The sequence below is a fragment of the Formica exsecta genome, unplaced genomic scaffold, assembly GCF_003651465.1.
Source record: "Formica exsecta isolate Colony F162 unplaced genomic scaffold, ASM365146v1 scaffold245, whole genome shotgun sequence".
Taxonomy (NCBI): Eukaryota; Metazoa; Arthropoda; class Insecta; order Hymenoptera; family Formicidae; genus Formica; species Formica exsecta.
The window spans coordinates 548,189-570,736 of NW_021849727.1; the positions used below are offsets into that span (position 1 = coordinate 548,189).

The window sequence follows — 22,548 nt, forward strand, 5'->3', positions numbered from 1 at the left end:
AATATTATATATTATTTTTGTTAATAATTCATAGAAAAAGGTACGACTTTCTATATAGATGTTGGATTTGCGCGTAATGTTAATTTACTGTCGGATGTGAACTGTCGATATATCCGCAACACCGTGTCTACATTTGCGGAATCTTGAAGACGAATCCGGTAGCTCGCGTCGACAAGCCAATTACGCCTATATATCATCTGACGCATTTGAGGGATTCGTTAACGAAGTTTCTGCCGTATCTCTCGCAGCTTCTCAAAGAGCATATTCCCATTTACATGTGTACAATGTCTCTTTTAAAAGGATATGACGCGAACATGTAACGGTCGTAATATGACTATAAATATGCGGTTTTTGAATCTAGTCCTGTAACATTGAATTAAATGCAGTAGTAAGAGAATAATGTTTTATTTTGCGAACATTGAATCTCTCTTTTAATTACAAAAAGATTTTTTAATATTAAAGAAGCTTGAGAACAGATCGATGCTGTCAGTTATATCACGTCGTTATTGCGAGATTAATGGTGCTTAATTTTTATTCTATAAAAAGATGAAATGCATTATATGTATTATGCATTATGGAATGCATTATCGACGAATATTTTCATTCTGTTTTCTTTGGTTTATTATCTATTTTCCGGTAAAATGCCAAAACTTTAACGCGCGTTCCATTTTCGCATTTCGTATTTGCTCCTTTGGTCGCGTTGTTTACTCCTTCGACGGCGCTATTTCATTCTCGGTCCATGTATAAATAGCGCAATCCGACGATTTACATTCAAAGCCCTCGAACAAAGTGGCAAGCCTCACTCGGGAAAATGCTCGGGATTATTTGCATTCTCCGGGAGAAACGGGCCAACTTTGCATCACGTTCCTCCTTCCGGGGGCCAATCAGGATCGTGACGTTGCGAATATTTATAACATCGGATAATAATAATAAATTGGGTCACGGTCTGAAAGAAGAGAGCAATAATAAATAATAGTAGCAGCTACATTCAAGCTAATCTTTTACGCGATAACGCTTCGCGACAAAACAATTTTACTTCTCTTCAAACAAAAATCTTATAATAAAAAATTAATAAAGCTTATTTAACAAAATTTATGACTAGACATCTTTTATTAAATTATGATAGAAAATTTTGATAAAAAAAAAATAGTTATTTTCGAGATGAAATAAAATAAAAAGGATAGCTGCTATCCATTACTTGTGGGAAATAGAGCTTACATAAGGCGTCTCGCGTACGATAATAATTTTTCTATGGCGTATGTCGTATAGCAAGGACTTCTTAAGAGAGTTATTTACATTGCCGCGAAACTACGTGGAAGTTGCAGCCAGTAACTACATATCCCCAAAGTTGGGGCTTTACTGCTGCGAGATTCGAAAAGTTCGGTGCTCCGTTACAGTGTTAACGGCCCCTTTACTAAATTTTTAGCGTTAACTTACAAGAAGATATATGTGATCCTGCAGCACATTTTTTTACGTTGTCACGTTTTTTTCTTTTTTATTGAAATCGAATAAAATAAAATAAAATTTTATCACGAGATCTGTTTGATAACTAGAACAAAAGGCAGGAAAGGGCTACATAAATTAAAGATGAAAATGTGTAATTCTGCATATTTTAATTACAAATAAATCATTCTTAGTTTCATTTTATAATTGTAATATTTGTCAGTATATGTTGTTCTTTTTAATGCTAGTTTATTTTGTCGATTATTTCTATACAAACGCGGCCGTTTAAACTCAGTGCTACATATTAAGAGAAATCAAGCTTTTCTGTGTATTGTTACATGAGAAAACGTTCGAGTTTGCGCATATAGGAGCTAATTTTGATTAAAAAAGCTGCGATAAAGTTCTACTTTAACAAGATTAAATTTGTATTCTGAAGCGAAGGGAGCGTGCATTCGAGCAGAACGATAGGGCTTCGATTAACCCCGATCGAGCCCTCGATCTCGAGACGTACTTTCTTGGAAACGACCCGTAAAAAAGTGGGACGCGTAAACAACATACCCGCAATTTCGCCTCAAGATCATCCGCGCGACGAGCCACCTGCGAGAGATGAGACGCGTCTTTCTCTCAATTTTCTCTCTCTCTCTCTTTCTCTCTTTCTAGGATTATATGATCAATACTCGTAAAAAAAATCAAGAAGGGGAGTTTCTTATTGTCAGTCGCCTATTCGGCCGACTCGATGCAGTGCCAGATACAATATAATGAAACGAGTCTGGATTGGTCGTCGGGTCGTATGTCATAACTCACCCCCAATTTCTTCTTACGATTATCTCAATTTTTTTATCCACGTCGCATTTTTACGGGTGTGTCTCGATCGATGCGGGGAACGAAGCGGCGTTTCGTTAGGTCCACTTTAAAGATAAAAGTCGTGCTTTCAGCATTGATTCGGAAAATTTCACATTTCCTGTTTTCCTGATATTACATTATCCTCACCATCATGTTTGCTTCTGCGCATTATTTTATCATCAAGATAGAAAGAAAGAAAAGTTTTAAGCGCGTGTGGTCTAACTTAAAATTATTCTGATATCATATCTCCGGTAAATGTCGTCGCGGTATTTCCACGACGATAATAATTAATATTCTATGCAGTTAACGGCCGCGCGACAATCGCCGTCTCTCCGATCGAAACGCTCTCTCACGCTTCAATCTGCATTCCAATTCGGTCCCGAAGGGTTCGGATGGCAATCTCGAGCGAGGACGGAGACGTGATTCCGCGCGGCAACGCTCCATCTTCCACCCGATGTCGCGGTTAAGGGCGATAATAGCGATCCCGGCAAGTAGCTGGGGCGAAGTTACCGGCGAGGTGACAAAGTACACGGGGGTCGTGCGAGCGGAGAGAGTAAAAGGGGGTGAAAGGGCGAACCGGACGATCGTCTGCTACGCCTCTGCTCGCCTCCGGTCGTGCCGGGCGGAGAACAGGCGAGGGCAAAAGGGCCAGGGGTGTATTAAAGGGGCGCTATGACCCGACGTGCTTGTCTCATGCATACCAATAAGCTCTCTCGGCTGTGCCATGTCTCGTGTGCACAGCCGAGGCGGGTATCCCGCCTGCAGCTTGCCAGTAACTTCACTTATTTGTCCTGTGAAATGGATCCCGCGTCGCCGTTAGCTCTTGACTATTCGTAGTCGTGATCAAGATTAGCGCCAGTACAGTGATAGTGTATTCCGCGAATATATAAATTTAATTGTTATTATTAAGGTTATTTATTAAGCACTTTCAAAGAGATGTATAATAAAAATTAAATTTTATTAAATTAAATATGTATAAATATTAAATCATATTATTACTTTTAATATTATATTAAAATGTCTTATGCTTTAATATAAAACGGATAATTTTCCGTATGTGTCATCTTCCTTTAAAATATTTAACGAAGACGTATAGAATTCTAATTCTTCTTATATATATATATTCTTTTGAGAGAACAAACAGCGGAAATGAAAAATAATTCGCGATAAACAATACGCGGGAAAATAACGTTGTCTGTCGTTGTAGGAGAGATACGCTCGACAAAACGAATTTTGATTAACAAGAGAGAGAGAGAGAGAGAGACAGCTTTCGCGAATTCGGAAGCGCGTTCCGCGCGAAAGAACGCTCCAATTTGTCCGCGTAGTGAGCGCGAAATGAAATTAAGGCCGACGTGAATTTGATCAGCGGCGGTCGAAATCTCGGTGAAAATGCAGAGCTCGGACGAGAAACAGTCAGCGGGACGACGACTAATGACAGTTACCGCTGTGAGTTGATTCTCGTTTAAAAGATTTACGCCACCTCGTGTAGCTCGCAAATCGAATATTCGATCGGTTTTCCCAAAGTACTTCCGCTCCATTCGCAGAGAACGAAAAACCAAAGTTCGTCTACTCTCTAGAGACTCGTAACTTTTAAGTGAAACCAACGTAAAAATTTAAAGTCTCCGATATGCAGTTTAAAAATCGAAAAAAAAACCATTCATGCCATAATTATATTTTTATATATGTATATTATATGTATGTTTATATATAATATCATAATACTTTCCATATATATTTTATTATATTTCTTATTCACAAAAACTAAAGATACGTCATCTAATAACTGTTGAAAAATTCGATCCATTATACGCGAAAGATTGGACAGCCGCTGAAAGTGTCGGATTCGCGCATTAAAGGAGATGTAAACCTGGGTGCAGGATTCATTATCGTCCACTGACGCGTTCCAAATTACATAAATTCACCGGCGACAACGCGTAATAAATTTCGCGCGTTGTATCGAGCGCGATGTTGCGTCTCACGTCGTTTGAATTATTAACTCGCTATGACCGGTATATGTATATCAATTATGCAATATTGACATTGTCGTTTCATGTGATTACGGGGACAGCTATTACGATCGAGTTATCTAGGACCTGCAACCAATTAAATTTCAAAGTATTCTCTGCATAAATACATAACAAGAGGGAATGGAATCGAATCTCAATTTTATAAAGTAAATAAGTAAAACATTAAAAAATTATGAAATACAATATATGTATTGCTTTTGATAAAACATTCATGTATCCACTAGTGATAACACAAAAAATTATATTTGCAGTAATTCACGGAAAAAAATAATTTCCTGCAAATTGAAGTGTTAACATTATGAAATTATTGTTGCTATAATTATCAGTTTGCGAAAGAAATTTGTAGTCGCGAAAACATCGGCATTTCGCTTGCGCGATTTAAAAATCTGGTGGCACTTTAATCGCATTCCCGCACGAAATATTAGCAACAAAGCGAGCAGCAATAAAATCGTGCAATAGCATACGCCCGCACAGTCGAATCTGCAAACAAAAAAAAAAATGTCTCGTTTGCACTCCACTTTACAAATATCGACACTCGAGACAGATTGAAACACTTTTTGAACACGACCGAGAAAAAAAGAGAGAGCCAGATCCATCATAGATAAACTAATAAATTTTGTGCGAATCGACCGTACAAGTTCACTCGTCGAATTAGAGCAACGATGAGACGCGGCACTGTATCAATTACACCATCGTTATAATGTCGTCAAGCCGACGTCGATGTAGCACGTGCTAATTAACGAATCTTCATGAATCTATCGGGTTGTTACCGTCGAAAATTGAGAGCGGTCTCGATGAACGAATGCGAGAATTAGATCGCCGATATAGAACGTTGGCGCCGTCTGTCTCGCATCGATTCGATTAATAATTTCGCCTTAATGCGACTGATGAATAGCGAATTAATTTATAGAGATTGTGTCAGGTTTATAGGTAACAATTTCTTACCTGTAAAACATTTTTTGTCGCCTTCAATTAATTTTTTGAACAAATTGAACCGTTTAAAATTCAGCTCTATTGTTACTATACGTTACTAGAAAGCAAATTTTAAAAAGCTCATTATATTTCTTGTACATGTAAAAAATTATGATGGCATGAGGCGAAATTAAAAAAAATAATACGATAACTATAATATAAAAAGAATAATAATAATAAAAAGTTTGTTATATTCTTTTTTATTTAACAAACTAAAATAGCAGCACGTGTGATTTCTATCAATAGCTCAATTAATTATTCTTTTACCAAGTTCAGTGAAACTAGTGGCTATTCTATTAGATTCGCTTCACGCGAAAGGCGAGGCATTAACTTCCATGCGCTAGCATATTTGCTATTTGTGGCACGTTTCTGATAAAACGATGGTCGCGTTTCTCCGTTGCAGGTTATCCTTGTGCCTCACAGTCACACCGATCCGGGATGGCTGAAGACATTCGAGCAGTACTTCCACAGCTCCACGCGGAGCATCCTAAACAATATGGTCTCGAAGCTGCAGCAATGGCCAAACATGACCTTTATCTGGAGCGAAGTCTCGTTCTTATCACTATGGTGGGACAGGTGAGTGCCTGCTATACATGTATACGCAATATATTCGAAATATAGTTTGCGAAAGAAATTTGTAGTCGCGAAAACATCGGCATTTCGCTTGCGCGATTTAAAAATCTGGTGGCACTTTAATCGCATTCCCGCACGAAATATTAGCAACAAAGCGAGCAGCAATAAAATCGTGCAATAGCATACGCCCGCACAGTCGAATCTGCAAAAAAAAAAAAAAAAAAATGTCTCGTTTGCACTCCACTTTACAAATATCGACACTCGAGACAGATTGAAACACTTTTTGAACACGACCGAGAAAAAAAGAGAGAGTCAGATCCATCATAGATAAACTAATAAATTTTGTGCGAATCGACCGTACAAGTTCACTCGTCGAATTAGAGCAACGATGAGACGCGGCACTGTATCAATTACACCATCGTTATAATGTCGTCAAGCCGACGTCGATGTAGCACGTGCTAATTAACGAATCTTCATGAATCTATCGGGTTGTTACCGTCGAAAATTGAGAGCGGTCTCGATGAACGAATGCGAGAATTAGATCGCCGATATAGAACGTTGGCGCCGTCTGTCTCGCATCGATTCGATTAATAATTTCGCCTTAATGCGACTGATGAATAGCGAATTAATTTATAGAGATTGTGTCAGGTTTATAGGTAACAATTTCTTACCTGTAAAACATTTTTTGTCGCCTTCAATTAATTTTTTGAACAAATTGAACCGTTTAAAATTCAGCTCTATTGTTACTATACGTTACTAGAAAGCAAATTTTAAAAAGCTCATTATATTTCTTGTACATGTAAAAAATTATGATGGCATGAGGCGAAATTAAAAAAAATAATACGATAACTATAATATAAAAAGAATAATAATAATAAAAAGTTTGTTATATTCTTTTTTATTTAACAAACTAAAATAGCAGCACGTGTGATTTCTATCAATAGCTCAATTAATTATTCTTTTACCAAGTTCAGTGAAACTAGTGGCTATTCTATTAGATTCGCTTCACGCGAAAGGCGAGGCATTAACTTCCATGCGCTAGCATATTTGCTATTTGTGGCACGTTTCTGATAAAACGATGGTCGCGTTTCTCCGTTGCAGGTTATCCTTGTGCCTCACAGTCACACCGATCCGGGATGGCTGAAGACATTCGAGCAGTACTTCCACAGCTCCACGCGGAGCATCCTAAACAATATGGTCTCGAAGCTGCAGCAATGGCCAAACATGACCTTTATCTGGAGCGAAGTCTCGTTCTTATCACTATGGTGGGACAGGTGAGTGCCTGCTATACATGTATACGCAATATATTCGAAATATTTTGCGTGTAAAATAGAAAAGAACTTCAAATGCCAACCATCAAAGAATACATCAAAATATTATTTTTGAAGTCATAACATTAATAAAATAATCAGCTCAAATTTTGCACTTTTTATAGTTGAGATAAAAATGTTACAATAATTATAAAAACAGCTACTAAATAGATTATGAAATGAATAATATTTATAATGATAAACAAATAGAAATTGAATAAAATTGCTATTTCAAAATAACGTTCTGCAAATTTCTGATAAAGGAGCGATCGTTATTTTCGAAATTCGGATTCGCGAGTAATAGTCAATATCGCCTTTCTAATGATTTAGTTCTTGTGGAAGATGTACCTTTAATATACGCTTGTTGGTTTCTGCATTCATAATGAAAGATAAACTCTGGTCAGTGTATTTGTGTATTAAGTAAACCACGATTCTCCTGCGAGCATCTCTCTTTCCTTTTCTTCTCTTTCTCTCGAAGTGAATTTTATAAAATATGTCTCGAAGCTAACATTCTCGTGTAATTACATGTCTGATAACGTGTATAACATTATCCTAAATTTTAATTGGCGACTGAAAAACAATCGATAATTAGTTTTTGCATTTGTAATCAAAGACAAACGCCGGCTTGTGTGTTAAGTAAATCGCGAGCTTGTCACGCAAACATATTGTATATATACAATATCTCGAGATGGATTGTCGTAAAATAGGCCATTGAAAGGAAAAGAGCGGATAGTATCGAGGGTAGTGATTCTCTTAGCACTTGGCGCGAAAGAACGGGAAACGGAAACCCGAGAACAACGAGGGGCGGGAAACTTCTTCTCTTTTTAACGAGCCGCGGAAAAGCCATGGATGAAGTAGGGATGAGGAAGACGGAGAAGTGTCGCGAGCATAAAAGTGGATTCCGAGAAACGAGAGAGAGAGAGAGAAGAGAAAGAAGGGGCGGATGAAATGATAAGTTTCCCAGATGAGTTTCGCAGTGGAGCTCGCTTTCATTACTTCCTTCTAGGAACAGAATGAGATCCAAAGGTTTGCTGAAAAGTAATTTTTACTCGAGGATTTAGTCACCCTGCGAATCTATACGGTTTTACTGGATCAATGAGAAAAGAAACGGGAAGAAAGAAAAGTACTTGCAAATCGTTGAATGCGATCCGAACGTAAAAAGAGCGGGAAAAAATTAGCTTGCTACATAACTGATCAAAGATTTTCGTTTGTCAAAATTATTATATTTTTCCTTATAAAATTTGTATACTCTATAATTAAATTTTATCCATTTTTAGAAAATTTCGATTAATTATAGTTTGCATTTAATCATATATATATATATATATAGCCTTTTTCTTCTAAAATCAATTTTATATTTTATTTTAGGTGATTTCATATTTCGTAATTTGATAATATTTCATTTTTACATTCTGCGTTTTATTTTGATGCTATCGTGGATTCAAATTTCGTATGTAACCAATCACCATTTACATTGACGTGCCCCTAAACCCTGAAGAAAACGTAAAACGCCAAGAAACCGTAACGGTATGCGTCGCGAGTTTCGGAGAGTATAAAAAGTTTATTATATCGGTGGCGGTGCAGTTTAAACAGACCCGCGTCGAGGAAAGCTCATCTCCAAAACGCCCCAGTTTGGCCTGGGCGTAACCATCTTAGCCTTAGCGACCTTAAACCAACCTACTAGTCACTGGGGAAAACAGAGAGAGAGAGAGAGAGAGAGAGAGAAAGACGTATAGCAGGTGGAATCCGTGGCGGCTTTATGGTCGACATAAACGACGTAATGTGGAAACCGCCTTCGAATAGGGTAGGTTATATAGGTCGTACATAACATTCTCTCGGACGCACAAATCACGTAAATCCTAGTCGAGGCTGAAATGGGACAACGGCGACGGCGATAAATATGATTTGCGACCCGAATTGCGTGATGGGTGATATAAAACAAGCGCGACAGGACAAGTCACGCAAGAATGATTAAATTCGACTGGTTGATCCAGAGATCGAACGAAATCGATTATTCCCAACCAAGCACGCGGGATATAAAGAGATCAGATTCATCCATGTGTCAATTGTATTTGGTCATCACAAAATTGTATTTATTGTATTTATCGTTAAATCCACTTAATATTGAAATTAAATTTTATTTTATTGCCGTTATCTCATAATGATTAAGTATCATTCTTGTTTTCTAGTGCTCATCCGACGAAAAAGATGGTCGTGAAAAGGTTAGTCAAGGACGGTCGACTGGAGATGACCACCGGTGGTTGGGTCATGACCGATGAAGCGACATCCCACATTTACGCCATGTTGGATCAACTTATCGAAGGTAAGTACATGTGCAGAGAACAAAGTAAACGCACACTTTCTCTAAGTACGAAAGATAAAAATTTAAACTGTTTTTAGTGATTCAAAAAGTTGTTAGAGAACAGATAAATAATAAGAATTAAACAAATCTGTACTTTGGAAAACACAAAAATTTTAATTAACATGGAAAAACATGAAGAGAAAACGAAACGATTACGAAACCGATATGACTTGAAAGTTGAATAGTAGAGGGTTCAAGGAAACGCGTTAATATAAAACGTCGAATTGTATTACTAACGTTACGCGAAGCTCGCTAAAGAATACGATAATCCCGCCGAACTATCGATCGAATCGTGCGAAAGGATCGCGTGAAAAGGCGAGCGGAAGGATCGAGCGTATGACGAGAGAAGAAAGAATACCCTTTTCCCTCCAACGACATAAAGATCAAGCAGGCGCTCGAAAACATTCTATCGACAGCCAAAAGAACGTCGGAGAATTCCGGTTATCGTAGGGTTAGATAGATAGCTAGGTGAGATATCCCTCACGTTTGCTAGCCAAGCGTCGATCGGCAGGAAGCAATAAGGATCCCCGCCGATGCGCCGCGGAAGGAAGAAGATTCGAGTGGATAGAAAGGATTTCTCTCGTCTTACCACGTGGAGAGGAGGAGAAGGCAGTAGAGTAATAAGACGATGGGTGCAAGCGGGTCTCTCAACGTAAAATTGCTCTCCGCTCCACGTCGTCTTCGTCGTCGTCGTCGTCGTCGTCGTCGTCTCCGTCTCCTTCGTCCTTTCGGAGCCGCCTGATTACGAGCTCCTCTCCTTTCCTGCTCTCTCTTCTCTCGTCGTCGCAATAAGGAGAAAAAGGATGCTTCTCGCTCTCGCTCGGTTACTTCGAGAGATTTTAAAGAGTCCTCTCGTGGAAATTTCAGTCGGTGTTGATTACCTTTCCTCTCTGCGAATGTTCTCTCTCGCGTGCTGCGTCGGTGGAATATCACAACCTACGTACCCTTTTCTCTTTCTCTCTCACACGCGCGTTTTCCTTCTGCCCGTTACGTAGGGGTTGAAGGAGTAATAACTATTATCGTACATATGTCGCGTATTATAGCTGCGCGAGACCACGACCTGCAGGATTATTCCTAATGCCTGCTGGCGTTCCTCGAATATAGTCAGGTCAGGTATATCGTGACACGGCGCAATATGGGGTACGTTTTTGCACGGGAATCTCTTGGAAATTCAATATGAGAAAAGGCTGCCACAAAGCGCGAGCCGAGAGAAGGACGAGCTCGGACGAGCTCGGATAGAATTGCTTTTATAATATATGTAGATGTACAATTATATTAAAGAGCAAATCGGGAGGGGAGAATCAAATAATCTTTTAGATTGATTTATTAAACTCGAAATTGTCGTCAATTTTTTCAAGTTGCTTTAATTTTTAGATACATTATTAATTATTATTATATTTTTATTTGGGGAAAATTATTAAGAATTATAAGTGACATTTCTTTTTTCATACAGTTTTTCTTAAGAAAATATTTCGAGTGCGATGGTTTGAATAATACAATTTTACATAAAAATTAAAATGTCAAATGGTATACGTTTAAGAAAATTAGGCATTTAATTTTATCGAAAAATAATACCTACTTTAATATTTCTCGATCCACGACTTCCATTACAATCTTTTCATCTCAAGTTGTTAAAATTCTTGCCTTTTTAAAAGCAAATAATTTCTGTTCGATATAATGTCACATGTGTATGATACGATGTGTGTGACATGATATGTGTATGATTACGGAACGACAACTCCTGTGCCTGAAAATACGTTCAATCGTTGTTTCCTCCTCTCGTTTTTCAGTAAACAAATATTTTCTCGCCTCACGCGGAACGATCCGCGTCGCGGCGCGTATGTAACATGAAATTTCCACAAACACCCTACGAGATCATTAACGGCGGTGATGCAGGGAGAGGGCGAGAAGAGGGATGCAACGACAAAACGTACAGCGTGTCGTGACCCCGTCGTCGCGCGGTTTCCACGTACAAACGTGTGTACAAGTGATACGAGAGTCCTCGAGAACGAGCGACCTGCACTCGCTCTTTTGTGTTCGCATTTCGCGAATAGAGATAATTGTCGTGAATCCAGCAGCTTGTTTCTTTTATTTTTGTTTTTGCACGGCTATGTTATTCATTACCCCGGCACGAAAACCGAATCACCATTGTATGTACGCGCGACGACGATGGGTAGCTCTTTTCGCACCTGAAAATATCTACGTTTCGTGCGATGCAGTGGTTCGTCGTAAATAGTAATTCCACCTCCGCGTAATGCGAATGTTTCTTTTTTATCTCTGTATTAGAGATTCGTAGCCCGCAAGATATGGGATTTATTTTTCGTAGAAAATATTGTCTACCGCGCTTTAGCTTTTAGAGGATTGAAAAGCATTACCTTTCTAGAAAAGTATTATTTCTCATTTTTTCGTTCATATTTTCGTAAAATATATATTTTACAGGGCAATAAATTAAATCGATGCAAAAAGATCCATATATTTCTCAAATATAGAGATTCACGAAACTTTGAGATCAAGTAGTTTGAAAATGTCAAATAAATTATTTAGAAACGTGTTATATTTTAGAAATATGTCATTTATATACGCTCTTGTTCTTCTTTCTATTCCTCTGTACTTGTATTAGAAATTTTTATATTTTGAAACATTTTATTCGTTTTAATAAATTGTGTGTAACAGTATCACATCTAAAACGTTAATTTTTGAAAAAGTTAATAATCACGTGCAGTGAATCTTATATTATTATATCAAGTCATTACGAGTCTCGAGATTCACAGATTTACAATCCACGATTAAATATTGCAAATCATACTAATGACTCTGTACTAAATTTCCCTATCGCGGTAGCATCACTGTTTATAAATGGAATTATGGAATTAAGAGCAAAGGTGGTAAATGCATAGAGCGCAAATTATGCAACGTCCAATGCGGCGGGAGGGAAACGCACGAACCTCTCTCTCTCCTTTTACAGTGATTTCGCGAGTGCGATTTTGTAGCGGCTGCATTAAATTGAAATAATGCCGCTCAGGTGTATTAACTCCTAATTATTAGACTACTGAATATGTATGGCGCGACGCGCAACGCGCTTGGAACGTTAAATTGCCGAGTTTTGGCAAAGCGCGGCGGACGCCACGCATTCGCCGCGTGTTGGATATAATACGATATGTATGCATTTTCGAGTGCATTACAGAACGAGCGCGATTACAGGCGCCCCTCCGCGTTATAAACACGCCTAAATATCGAAGTGTGTTATCGTCGATTGACCGCGAATAAGCATAAACCGCGTATCGGGGGTGCGTTAATTGTTAAAAACGTCAACATAGCTCGTGCCCATGATTACGATTAATGTATTATTGTGTTAATCGCCGTTATAAATCATTGATAAATTTTACGAATATTTCTTTGGAAGATTATTTGAAGACTTGATATGTGTGTATAATATATGATATACTGTATTATTTTGAGATTTTTCTTTCATTTTTACATTGTCACTATTATAATTAAAAACATTTATTCTTAATTTTATATAAAAATTTTTCAGGCATTGTTAAAAGAATAAGAAATTTATTTGCAATCGTATAGTAATGCTGAATAATGCACGTTATAAAGATTGCCAAAATATATCAATTTGAAAATCATAAGGATTAATATTTTATAAAATAAATGTAATATTTTTATAATTATAAAATATATATAAAATATTCTCTCTCTCTCTCTATTATACGTAAAAAGAATTGATAATATTAAATAATACTCACATATAACATGTAACATTCTTAAAGTTGTGCATTGCAAAGGAGTGCATTCCATTTATAAGACGTTGATTTTGGAACGAAACGAATGTCTCATCTCGTAAAGTGTCTTTGAGCGTCCGATTCTCGTTTAGGCCGGTGTCACATTAAATCCCATTTCTCGCCTTCCTCTTCTTCTCGTCAAGAAAATTAATTTGCGCGCGCGAGCGGCATCCACAGACGGTGGTGTATCTCGAGAAGAGATCGTTCTCGTTTCTTCGCTGGAGTTTCACGGCGCGCCAACAAAGGAGCAATCTTTTAATAAACGACGACCGAGTATTAAAACGTAATCCCGCGTGCTGTGAACGGCGATAATATCGGGAGCGGAGGTGGCTGGCCGACTGGCCGCCCTTTTAAACCGTGCGCTTCTTTCACGCTGTGATCATCCCTTCTTCTTCTTCTTCTTCTTCAAGAGATACGCTCTTGTGAAGAAGAATTCACTGCAAATATCGCGCGGGATAAAAGCGTTTACGAGGCTACGTTGTATCTCGAAGGCTTCATATTTCTCTCGGGCTCGCGCATTTCCGTGTTTTATTCCGTTCTATTACGTACCGCGGAAATTGTAACGGGAAAGCGTCAGCGTCGCCTGTCGAGTTTTGACAAATAATTTAAAGACATACACTCCGAGATACTAGAAACTATCATGTATCACAGTGATCTGACGGAATTGAATTTTATCGTCGACGAAACATTCGTCTAATGGCTGGATTCGTCGTGGCGATCACTTTGGGATCCGCTCATCATTTGCATCGAAATGATGGAACGCGCGTTCCATGCTCGCACTGTTTTCTCCAATACTAAAATCCATCGATATTTCCGGAAATTCTGCGTTCTATCATTTCACGATGCACAGAGTGATACTTAAAACACGTGTTTTTTTTACTGATAAATGCGTTCGTGTAAAAGCTGGGAAATTGGCAAATAGAGAGGAGCTAGCGAAAATATTTTCAAACGGAGAAATGTTCTTGTATGCTTCCCTTTTAATATAACTTCAAATAAAATGCTCGTCCTTTTATTTCGCCAGATATTTTCTGTGGTTCTCGTCGACAAAGATTTTCAAATATTGAGACTTTTTGTCCGTCTCATTCTTGTATCTCGCCACGAACGTGGAAGTTAGTGTAGCCACACTGTTGTTATTATTGCGGTACGGCTATTGTTCTACGGGACTACGGAATAGTTACGGTTATGGCTCTCGACGAGACAGCACTTTGACTGAGAGAGCGGCTAGTTATACAGGCGTTTCCGTTGCTCGCCGCACCTCCAAGCGCACGCGAAATTCCCGCCGTTAAAAAGATAGTCTTATTTCTCGCTGCTCTCGAGAGACGAGGAATATACGATAATAAAGGCGTTCGCGTAAACGAGACGTTTATCTCGGGAACGATGTAAGTCATAGTGCTTTTAAACAAAGTTGATTTCAAGGAAAATTGTGTTAGTTAATACCACGTATCGATTTTAATAATTTAAAGTTTAATTTAATTTTATCCAAGCTATATAGACATATATCATCTTTAAAATTAACACGACTAAAAAATATTAATAATATTAATATTGTGAAAAATAACGTTATCAAAAATGATGTTGACATGAAGAATCCATTTGAAGAACGTTTTGTTTTACGTAAAACATGGCAGATGTTTTTTGTAAGCGACGTCATTTTATATCATCGCAACGTACAATATGTTAGAGCAAATGCAATACAGATTTTTCGTGATATTATATAATGTATGCATTTATTATGTAATGCATGCGTAATATATACGCGAAAGTATCGCTTGAGTAAACTTCGTATTGTTACGATTTCGATTTTATATTGATATACACATTAAAGAATAACAGAAGAAAGGAGATGATATGAAGAATAAATTTATGTAAAAGTTACGTAAAGAAAAAACCGAGAAGCTGTGCGTATATCACAAAGTATATATTACAGTTGCGCTGTACATATCAGATACGTAAGCCTGAGGATAATAACGGCAGATTTGCGAAAACATCGGAATAATACGGAGAGGGCTTAAAAGAGAAAGAGAGAGAGAGAGAGGGAGAGAGAGGGTGGGGGAGAGGGAAGGGAGAAAGGATCTAAGAACAAAGTGTCGTGTGCGCGCGAGTTAAAAGAGAAGAGCGATGATAATATGCGGAAAACGAAGGGTGGCGTTGCTCGAGAGAAAGGGTGATTACTTGAGCGGAAAAAAGCGGGGAGACGTGCGTTATACGCGGAAAGGAAAAACGACGCACGCCTGGAGGATCACAGGACAGAGAAGGAGAGAGGGAGAGAACGGAAAGTAGGCTAACGAGATCCTGCGGTAGTGCGAAGACAATGGCAGCCTCGTCTCCTCATTCCCCCATCTTTTTCCTTCCGCTTGTTCAACCTTTCTCCCAACGCCTTTTTTATTCGCCATCCCTTAAACGAAAGGAGAGAGAAGAAAAACGTTAAGAAAAGAGGTCGACGAACATTAAGCCGTAATTAGATCCTCGAGTGTCGATCGCAGTTGCAATTGCAGTTGTTCTGTCGAGACGAGAATGCAAAATACTGCATAGAAACGCAAAATAAGCGGATGCTGCACGTAAAGTATTGCTGGATCCACGGTTCCATTTCGTATTTAACGCTAATGCGACAGTTCAAAATTTATATGTGAAAGCGCATATCAAACATTTAATACGCGGTATATGTATTATATATGCGCGAAAAATTTTTCTTTTAATTAATGAAAGGAAGGTTTTATAGAACAGTGTATATAGCAGAATCTTGTTTTAGTACAAAACATTTTCAATACTTTATGTTTTAATCGGCTTATATTTTTTAAATTTTATCTCCCAAATATATTAATTTTGAAAAACATTTTTATCAACGCGATTATATTTTTATAAGGATGCACAATGTTTATTTCAAAAAAAGATACAATTCGTCTGAGAACTTGAAATATATATATATATATATATATATATATATACGACGACGTAGGAAGTACGCTTTTTCTCTTCGTTTCTGTCCGGCGAATTCCGGATTGCACTTCTCCTTCTGCTTGATTAAATCCGATCGAGCCATCGAGCGAGATCGGCGGAGACAAGCTGAAATCGCGTGTTGCACACACGGAAAACTTTCCGCGCCATAAGTATTCGCTCGAAAATTGCCACTGAGAAGGCCAGCAAGAGGTCTTATTTCGGAATCGAGAGATCCCCAAGAGAGAGAGAGAGAGAGAGAGAGAGAGAGGAGCAACGGAATAGTTGCATTCAGCCGGAGGCTGGAAAAGGAAGTGCGACGAGACAATCCCGCGAGAGATCGGACGACGCATTAGATTGCCCTGAACTCTATCCGAAACACGCCTCCGGAAATTTGAGAGAGAACTTCGAACATAGAGAGTATTTCAGAATAAACCAAAGAATGTTGAATTCCGATAAAAGTTTTCTCTTAGATAAATTCAAAGTATAAATAATTGAAATATTTAAATAAATTTTTTTGAAATATATTATGGCAGGATTAATTTTCACTAAATAATCTTTGAGAATAATAAAGCAAAATTTTTACACGAATTATATTCTATATAAAATCCTGAAAATTACTTTGCAATTTATGCTTATTCTAAAGTTGTCGTACTACGTAAATAATTAATATTTTTTGCGATTTAATGCAGGAGCGGAAATTATTTAGATTAAATTCTGCATCGTATTAAACGCGGTGCTGATTTTAGATTCGTTTTGATCAGACTGAGGCGCAACCACGCGGCATTATGAACGGGGGCTTCCCGCGCGCGTAGAATTATGCATTCGGCGGCAACTGCATCCCGCAACAAATCGCGGACGTCACGCATGGCGAGCGGATCGGCATAATTTACGAGCCCGAATGCGAACGCATCTCATTCCGATCGCACCTGTTCGATCAGAATGGCTCGACTGATATACGGCTCTGTGGTTGGCCTGATTCGACGTAAGGACAATAGAGCGATCGTATCATAATGGCAGGGTGTTTGCCGATGGAAATCCGTCTCCCATGAATCATAAACACGACAAATTAATTATCCGCCTGTTTGTCTCATTTCGGATCCGAATAACGTCATCGCTGTCGCGCCTCTCTCTTTCTCTCTCTCTCTCTCTTTCCCCCTCCTCCTCTCTCTCTTCCCTCTCCTTTCTTCCTTTCTTTTTATTTTACATAACTTAAATAAATATATTAATTCAGTTTAAATTACATGTGCAAAAACATTTTCAAAAAATGATGATTTTTTTTTTTAATGAAGAATGCAAAATGCGTAATGCAGTAAACTAATTTTTTTCTTAATTAAAAAATTCACGATGCAACTAATGAAAAATCTTGTAAAGAATGTTATAAAATAATGAAGTAATGTAATTTACTTTACTACGCTTCTATCTTTATATCATATTTTTATATATCTATCTCATTCATAACATTGCTTCATTTATTTTTTTGAAAAAAAAATTCTAATGTTTTTGGTTTATTTAATTTTTATGAGTACCGTACCTCTATTCTCTCTATTTGCGTTTGCTTCATTCCTTTTACAAACTTCGGAACTGAAAATCGATCGCGAGACTTGTGGTGCTCGAACGTGCAGCAAAGCGGAAAATGTTTTCCCGCTGTCGAGGAACACAATATTGTATATATTCGACAACAGGTATCCGAAAACAGCTCGGAGAACCGATGTCGCGACGTCGATCGTGAGATCGAGATAAACGCCATTCCCTCCTGGCTCGCCTATAACACGCTGCAGGAACGATAATAACCGGAAGCGCATCGAAATGAGTCCATTATCACCAGGGCTGTCGCGGAATCCCTCGTTCTCGTTCGGCGATACCGCCTGGAAATTGGCTGCTATTAACCGCGGCTTGATGCCATAAATATCACTTGAGGGGAAAATCCGTTAGTTTTCTCTCTTTGCGGCGAAACTAAATAGCCATCGTTCTACGATATAAAAATACTTTGATTACTCGATATACGATATATCTCGATTTTCTCTATAGTATTGTTTCATATAACTGTAAAACGCAAAAAAGTTAAACTTAAACGATATTCAAAAGTAGAACAAGGATAGGCAGAAACTTAACGTCACGCGATAACGCTTTTTTAATTGCTAAATCACGATAATAATCTGAGGATAATATCTGAGAAATTGACATGATGGATATAAATTACATGTCGGTTGGGGTTTTTCGGTTCGTCCGTGGTAATTAATAGCTATTAACATATTTGGACCGGCAAGAGAAAATATTTTAGAGAATTCTAAAGAAAATATAAGGATGGTACGAAAATCGACGTTAGTAGCTTCAGTGATTAGGATTTGGAATGAAAGCAACAAGTGGCGTACGATATCTCTCATTATCGGCTGGCTATGGATAGAAACTCATTTCTTCTTTATTTTACAAAGTGTTGAAAATTACACAGTGACTTATCGTAATGCTCGATCTGGTTATTAATAATTGGCAACAGACGTGAGAATAGAAATCTTGTATTATTCGCATTCTACCGTGACTTCTTCTTCGCTAAGGGACAGCTGTGTATCATATTGCAATCGAATACAGATATTTCAAAAAACAATCTTTCAAGTAAAAGGATTAGAAGTAGAAGAATGATAAAATATCCTGAAAATTTCGACGATAAGAAAAGAAATACTTTGTGAAATTATTTATTATTTTTGGGGGGAATAAGAAAATATAACCATCTTTTTATTTTCTATTTTGTACTTGATCATTATCATTTTGATAGACCGTGCGGACTAAAAAATTTGCAAACGTTTTGTGATAAATTGAAATTGGAAATCCAAAAAGAGAATTGACACGTCTGTTGACTTATTCCGTGCAGCAAATCCTCTCTATATATCACGCAGCATCTCGACATGCACTTGCACATCCTATCTCGGAGTATCAGAACGTGACCGAGCTTTTTCGAAAGTTTGTCCGTAGCTTTTTCATGCATTTCTTCCTTATCTCCAATCGTTCGTTCGCAGGGATTCGGGACATTCTGTCGAGAAGAGAATTCCATATTCCATATTCGAGTATTTTCACCTCGTTTTCTAAAACTTTACATCTTATACACACATTACTACTTATTTTACGCAATTATTTTCACCCTCGATTCAAACAGCTCGTTTTCAGAAAAGTGAGTTTATCGTTAATAAATTTTCTTTTTGATAATGATGTTCACGCGTTTGGTTCTTTTTTCTAAAACAGCAAAGATCAATGTCAATCCTTTTGCAAAAAATTAGCTTCGCGATTATCTCGCTCAGATCTCGCAGAAATGCAGCGAATTCGCATGTGAGACATTCGCAATCTTTCAGGGTGGGTCGCGATAATTCTGTTAATGCACACATGTCGTGCAGCTCTAACGAGTTATAATCAGTCGAGCACCCGGCTGAGTACAGTTTAATGGTTTATTCCCCGCATTAGGCACCCTTCTAGTCCCTCTTTCTCACCTTGGTTTCTACCCGCATCCTCTCCTTTCTCTCTCTCTCTCTCTCTCTCTCTCTCTCTCTCTCTCTCTCTCTCTCTCTCTCTCTCTCTCTCCCTCTCCGTCTCTATCTCCGGACTTCCACAATAATGCGAGCTCTATCGGCGGGATAGGACGACGAACGCGCAATTTGCGGCCGAGCTCTGGCTTTCTCGAATAATTGATGCAATTTCCGGGTTGCAAGCGAGCTGCGAATGACCCCGAGAATTTGGATTTTGGGTGGATTCACCACCATTTGGTTGGAGATGCTCACGTCGCAAAGTGAACATTAATTTCCGCGTGCTCTCCAAACGGCATTAAATCGAGAATTTTCTAAATAGCTACATTCATATTTTCACACAGTTTAATAATTACTAATTTCGATCTCTAAAGCTCGTACTCGTAACTCTCAATTTACAAAAAAAAAAAAAAAAAAAACAAAGCTTTAAATAATGTTACGAGAAATGTTATGAAAAATAGTACAATTTATATTTATTTACATTTTTATATAAAAATATTTCTCTATAGTATTTGTCGACGCAACAGTACTTTTATATTACAATTTACTGTAAATACAATATAAAAGAATATAATGCAATGGAAGAAATGTAATGGTTTTTCATTTAAGCGACATAATCCGTTTGATTTATATCTTCCGCGTGCTTGGCAAATATTATTTATTGTATATCCATAAACATTCGTGAGATTATGCTAAAAACACGACTTAAACGATAAGCGATGATAACGTACACGAGCGTGCTTCATTGTCGCGGCTACGTAAAGAGACAGAGGGAGAGAGAGAGAGAGAGAGAGAGAGAAAGAGATATTGCGGGATATCGTCTAACTACCGTTGACTTTGGGCTAATTCTATTAACCATCCCCGGTGAGTCTACCCGCGTTCTCTGCTCGCGTTCCTGCGGGATTAATTTCGCGGCTTCGTTCGCCAGCCAACGCCGTAAGTTTCCGCGTCGTCTAGTCCTATCCGGCCATGATCGACGACCCTCTTCCCTAACCGCGGCGGCGACTTTTTCGATAAGCCCGATGTTTCCTATCCGCTAATGGTATATCTCTTTAATCGTATTTACCTTCTTTCTCTGTACTTTTCGATCTACGGACTACTCCGTTTCGACTTTGATTTTTATTTATTTTTACTTTTGCAATTAACTAATAAAATACATGCATATTCTGTAAAAAAAATCGAGGACGAGTCTTCCCCAAGATTGGCTGTTTTACATATTTTATATCATTTCGATGATGTTTTGACTTTTCAAAGGGTGATTTGGTGATATATTTCTTTATTCATTTTATTAAATTGTTTATTCGTTTAATAATTGATATTGCATAGGCAATCAGCTTAAATCTATATTTTCCATACGCATCAATCTATATTTTCCACACGCATTAATCATCGCTAGAAAAATTGAAATATTCGGGGCACGGAAACATCAGATTAATTCGTATTATGAATATTTGATCGCACCGTGCAAAACGCGGCTGAATGAACTTCGAAAATCTTCCCGGGATGCAAATTAATGCATATTATAAAAAAACCAGCAGACGCGGCTTTTGCGATATATGCGATTCATAATTAAGTCGTAGATTAGTTTTAGCAGATTAAACGAAAATAAACCGTAAACTAAATTCGTACGCGAGTTATATCGAACCACCTCTATTAGCCAATTAACTAAAATTCACGACGATCCAAACGACGAACAAAGTTTCACGGATAGTTCTGAAAGACGTCTAAAGAGTTTTGACGTCTTCTAGATGTTTATGTTGTTTGAAAATGTACGATTAAATAAATGAAGAAGCAAATTTATTATTATATCAATAACGAATTCAGAGCGATATTCTTTATTTTAGTTTTAGATTATATAATGTCAAATTTTTATTAAATTGCGTTAAATTGTAAAAACTATTCGAAAAATTAATGCAAGATTGTGCATTTTATATAAAACTTTTTTTATATATAAAATTGCAAAAGAATTATTTTTTTTTAACAGAATCCTAAATGATACGAAAAGTTTCTTGTACATGAATACTTATCTCTCAAAATGTTTGTACATTAATTACTATAATTTTTTATTCTCATTGACTTCCTTTTCTCGCTATTGTTATATTTTTCCAACGTTACAAATACGTCCAGCATTTTAGCAACTATGTAAAAAAGGAACTTCTGTTGTCAAATTTTAGGTCATCAATGGCTCAAGACGAATCTCGACGTGGTTCCCGAATCGGGCTGGTCCGTCGATCCGTTCGGCCACGGTGGCACCATACCCTACTTTCTGAAGGCCTCGGGCGCGACCGGCACGGTGATCCAAAGGATACATTACGCGTGGAAGCAGTGGTTCGCCAAGAAGCAATACGGCGACTTTATCTGGCAGCAGCCATGGGATCGCATCGGCTCAGCCGATATGCTCACCCACAATCAGCCGTTCGACATTTACAACATCAAGCACTCGTGCGGTCCGCACCCGCACGTCTGTCTCAACTTCGATTTCCGCAAGATACGCGGCGAATATACCGAGTACTCGGTACGCGCCGTCGAGATCACGCCCAACAACGTCAAGCAGATGGCCGAGCTCCTGCTGGAACAATACGCGAGAACCGGCTCGCTCTTCACTCATAACGTCGTCCTAATGCCGCTAGGCGATGATTTCAGGTTTGTATAGCTTTATTTCGAAAGATAGAGATAAGAAGATTTTCTCTTCATTTTAGAATTATTTAACTTCCATCTGATATCTGTAACATTTTTTAAATATATATATATTAAACAAAATTTCTCTATTTTATAAAAAATAAT

General features: G+C 37.9%; 1 protein-coding gene across 2 annotated transcripts in view; it reads left to right on the forward strand.

Moving 5' to 3' along the window:
* Window positions 1-22,548, forward strand: part of LOC115236110 (alpha-mannosidase 2) — a 134,630-nt gene that overhangs the window by 106,053 nt on the left and 6,029 nt on the right. For both annotated transcript variants that reach the window (XM_029808328.1, XM_029808327.1), the window contains exons 4-6: window positions 5,689-5,861; window positions 9,358-9,491; window positions 21,939-22,407. In XM_029808328.1, coding sequence (XP_029664188.1) covers window positions 5,689-5,861; window positions 9,358-9,491; window positions 21,939-22,407 — 776 coding nt within the window. The remainder of the gene's footprint in view (window positions 1-5,688; window positions 5,862-9,357; window positions 9,492-21,938; window positions 22,408-22,548) is intronic.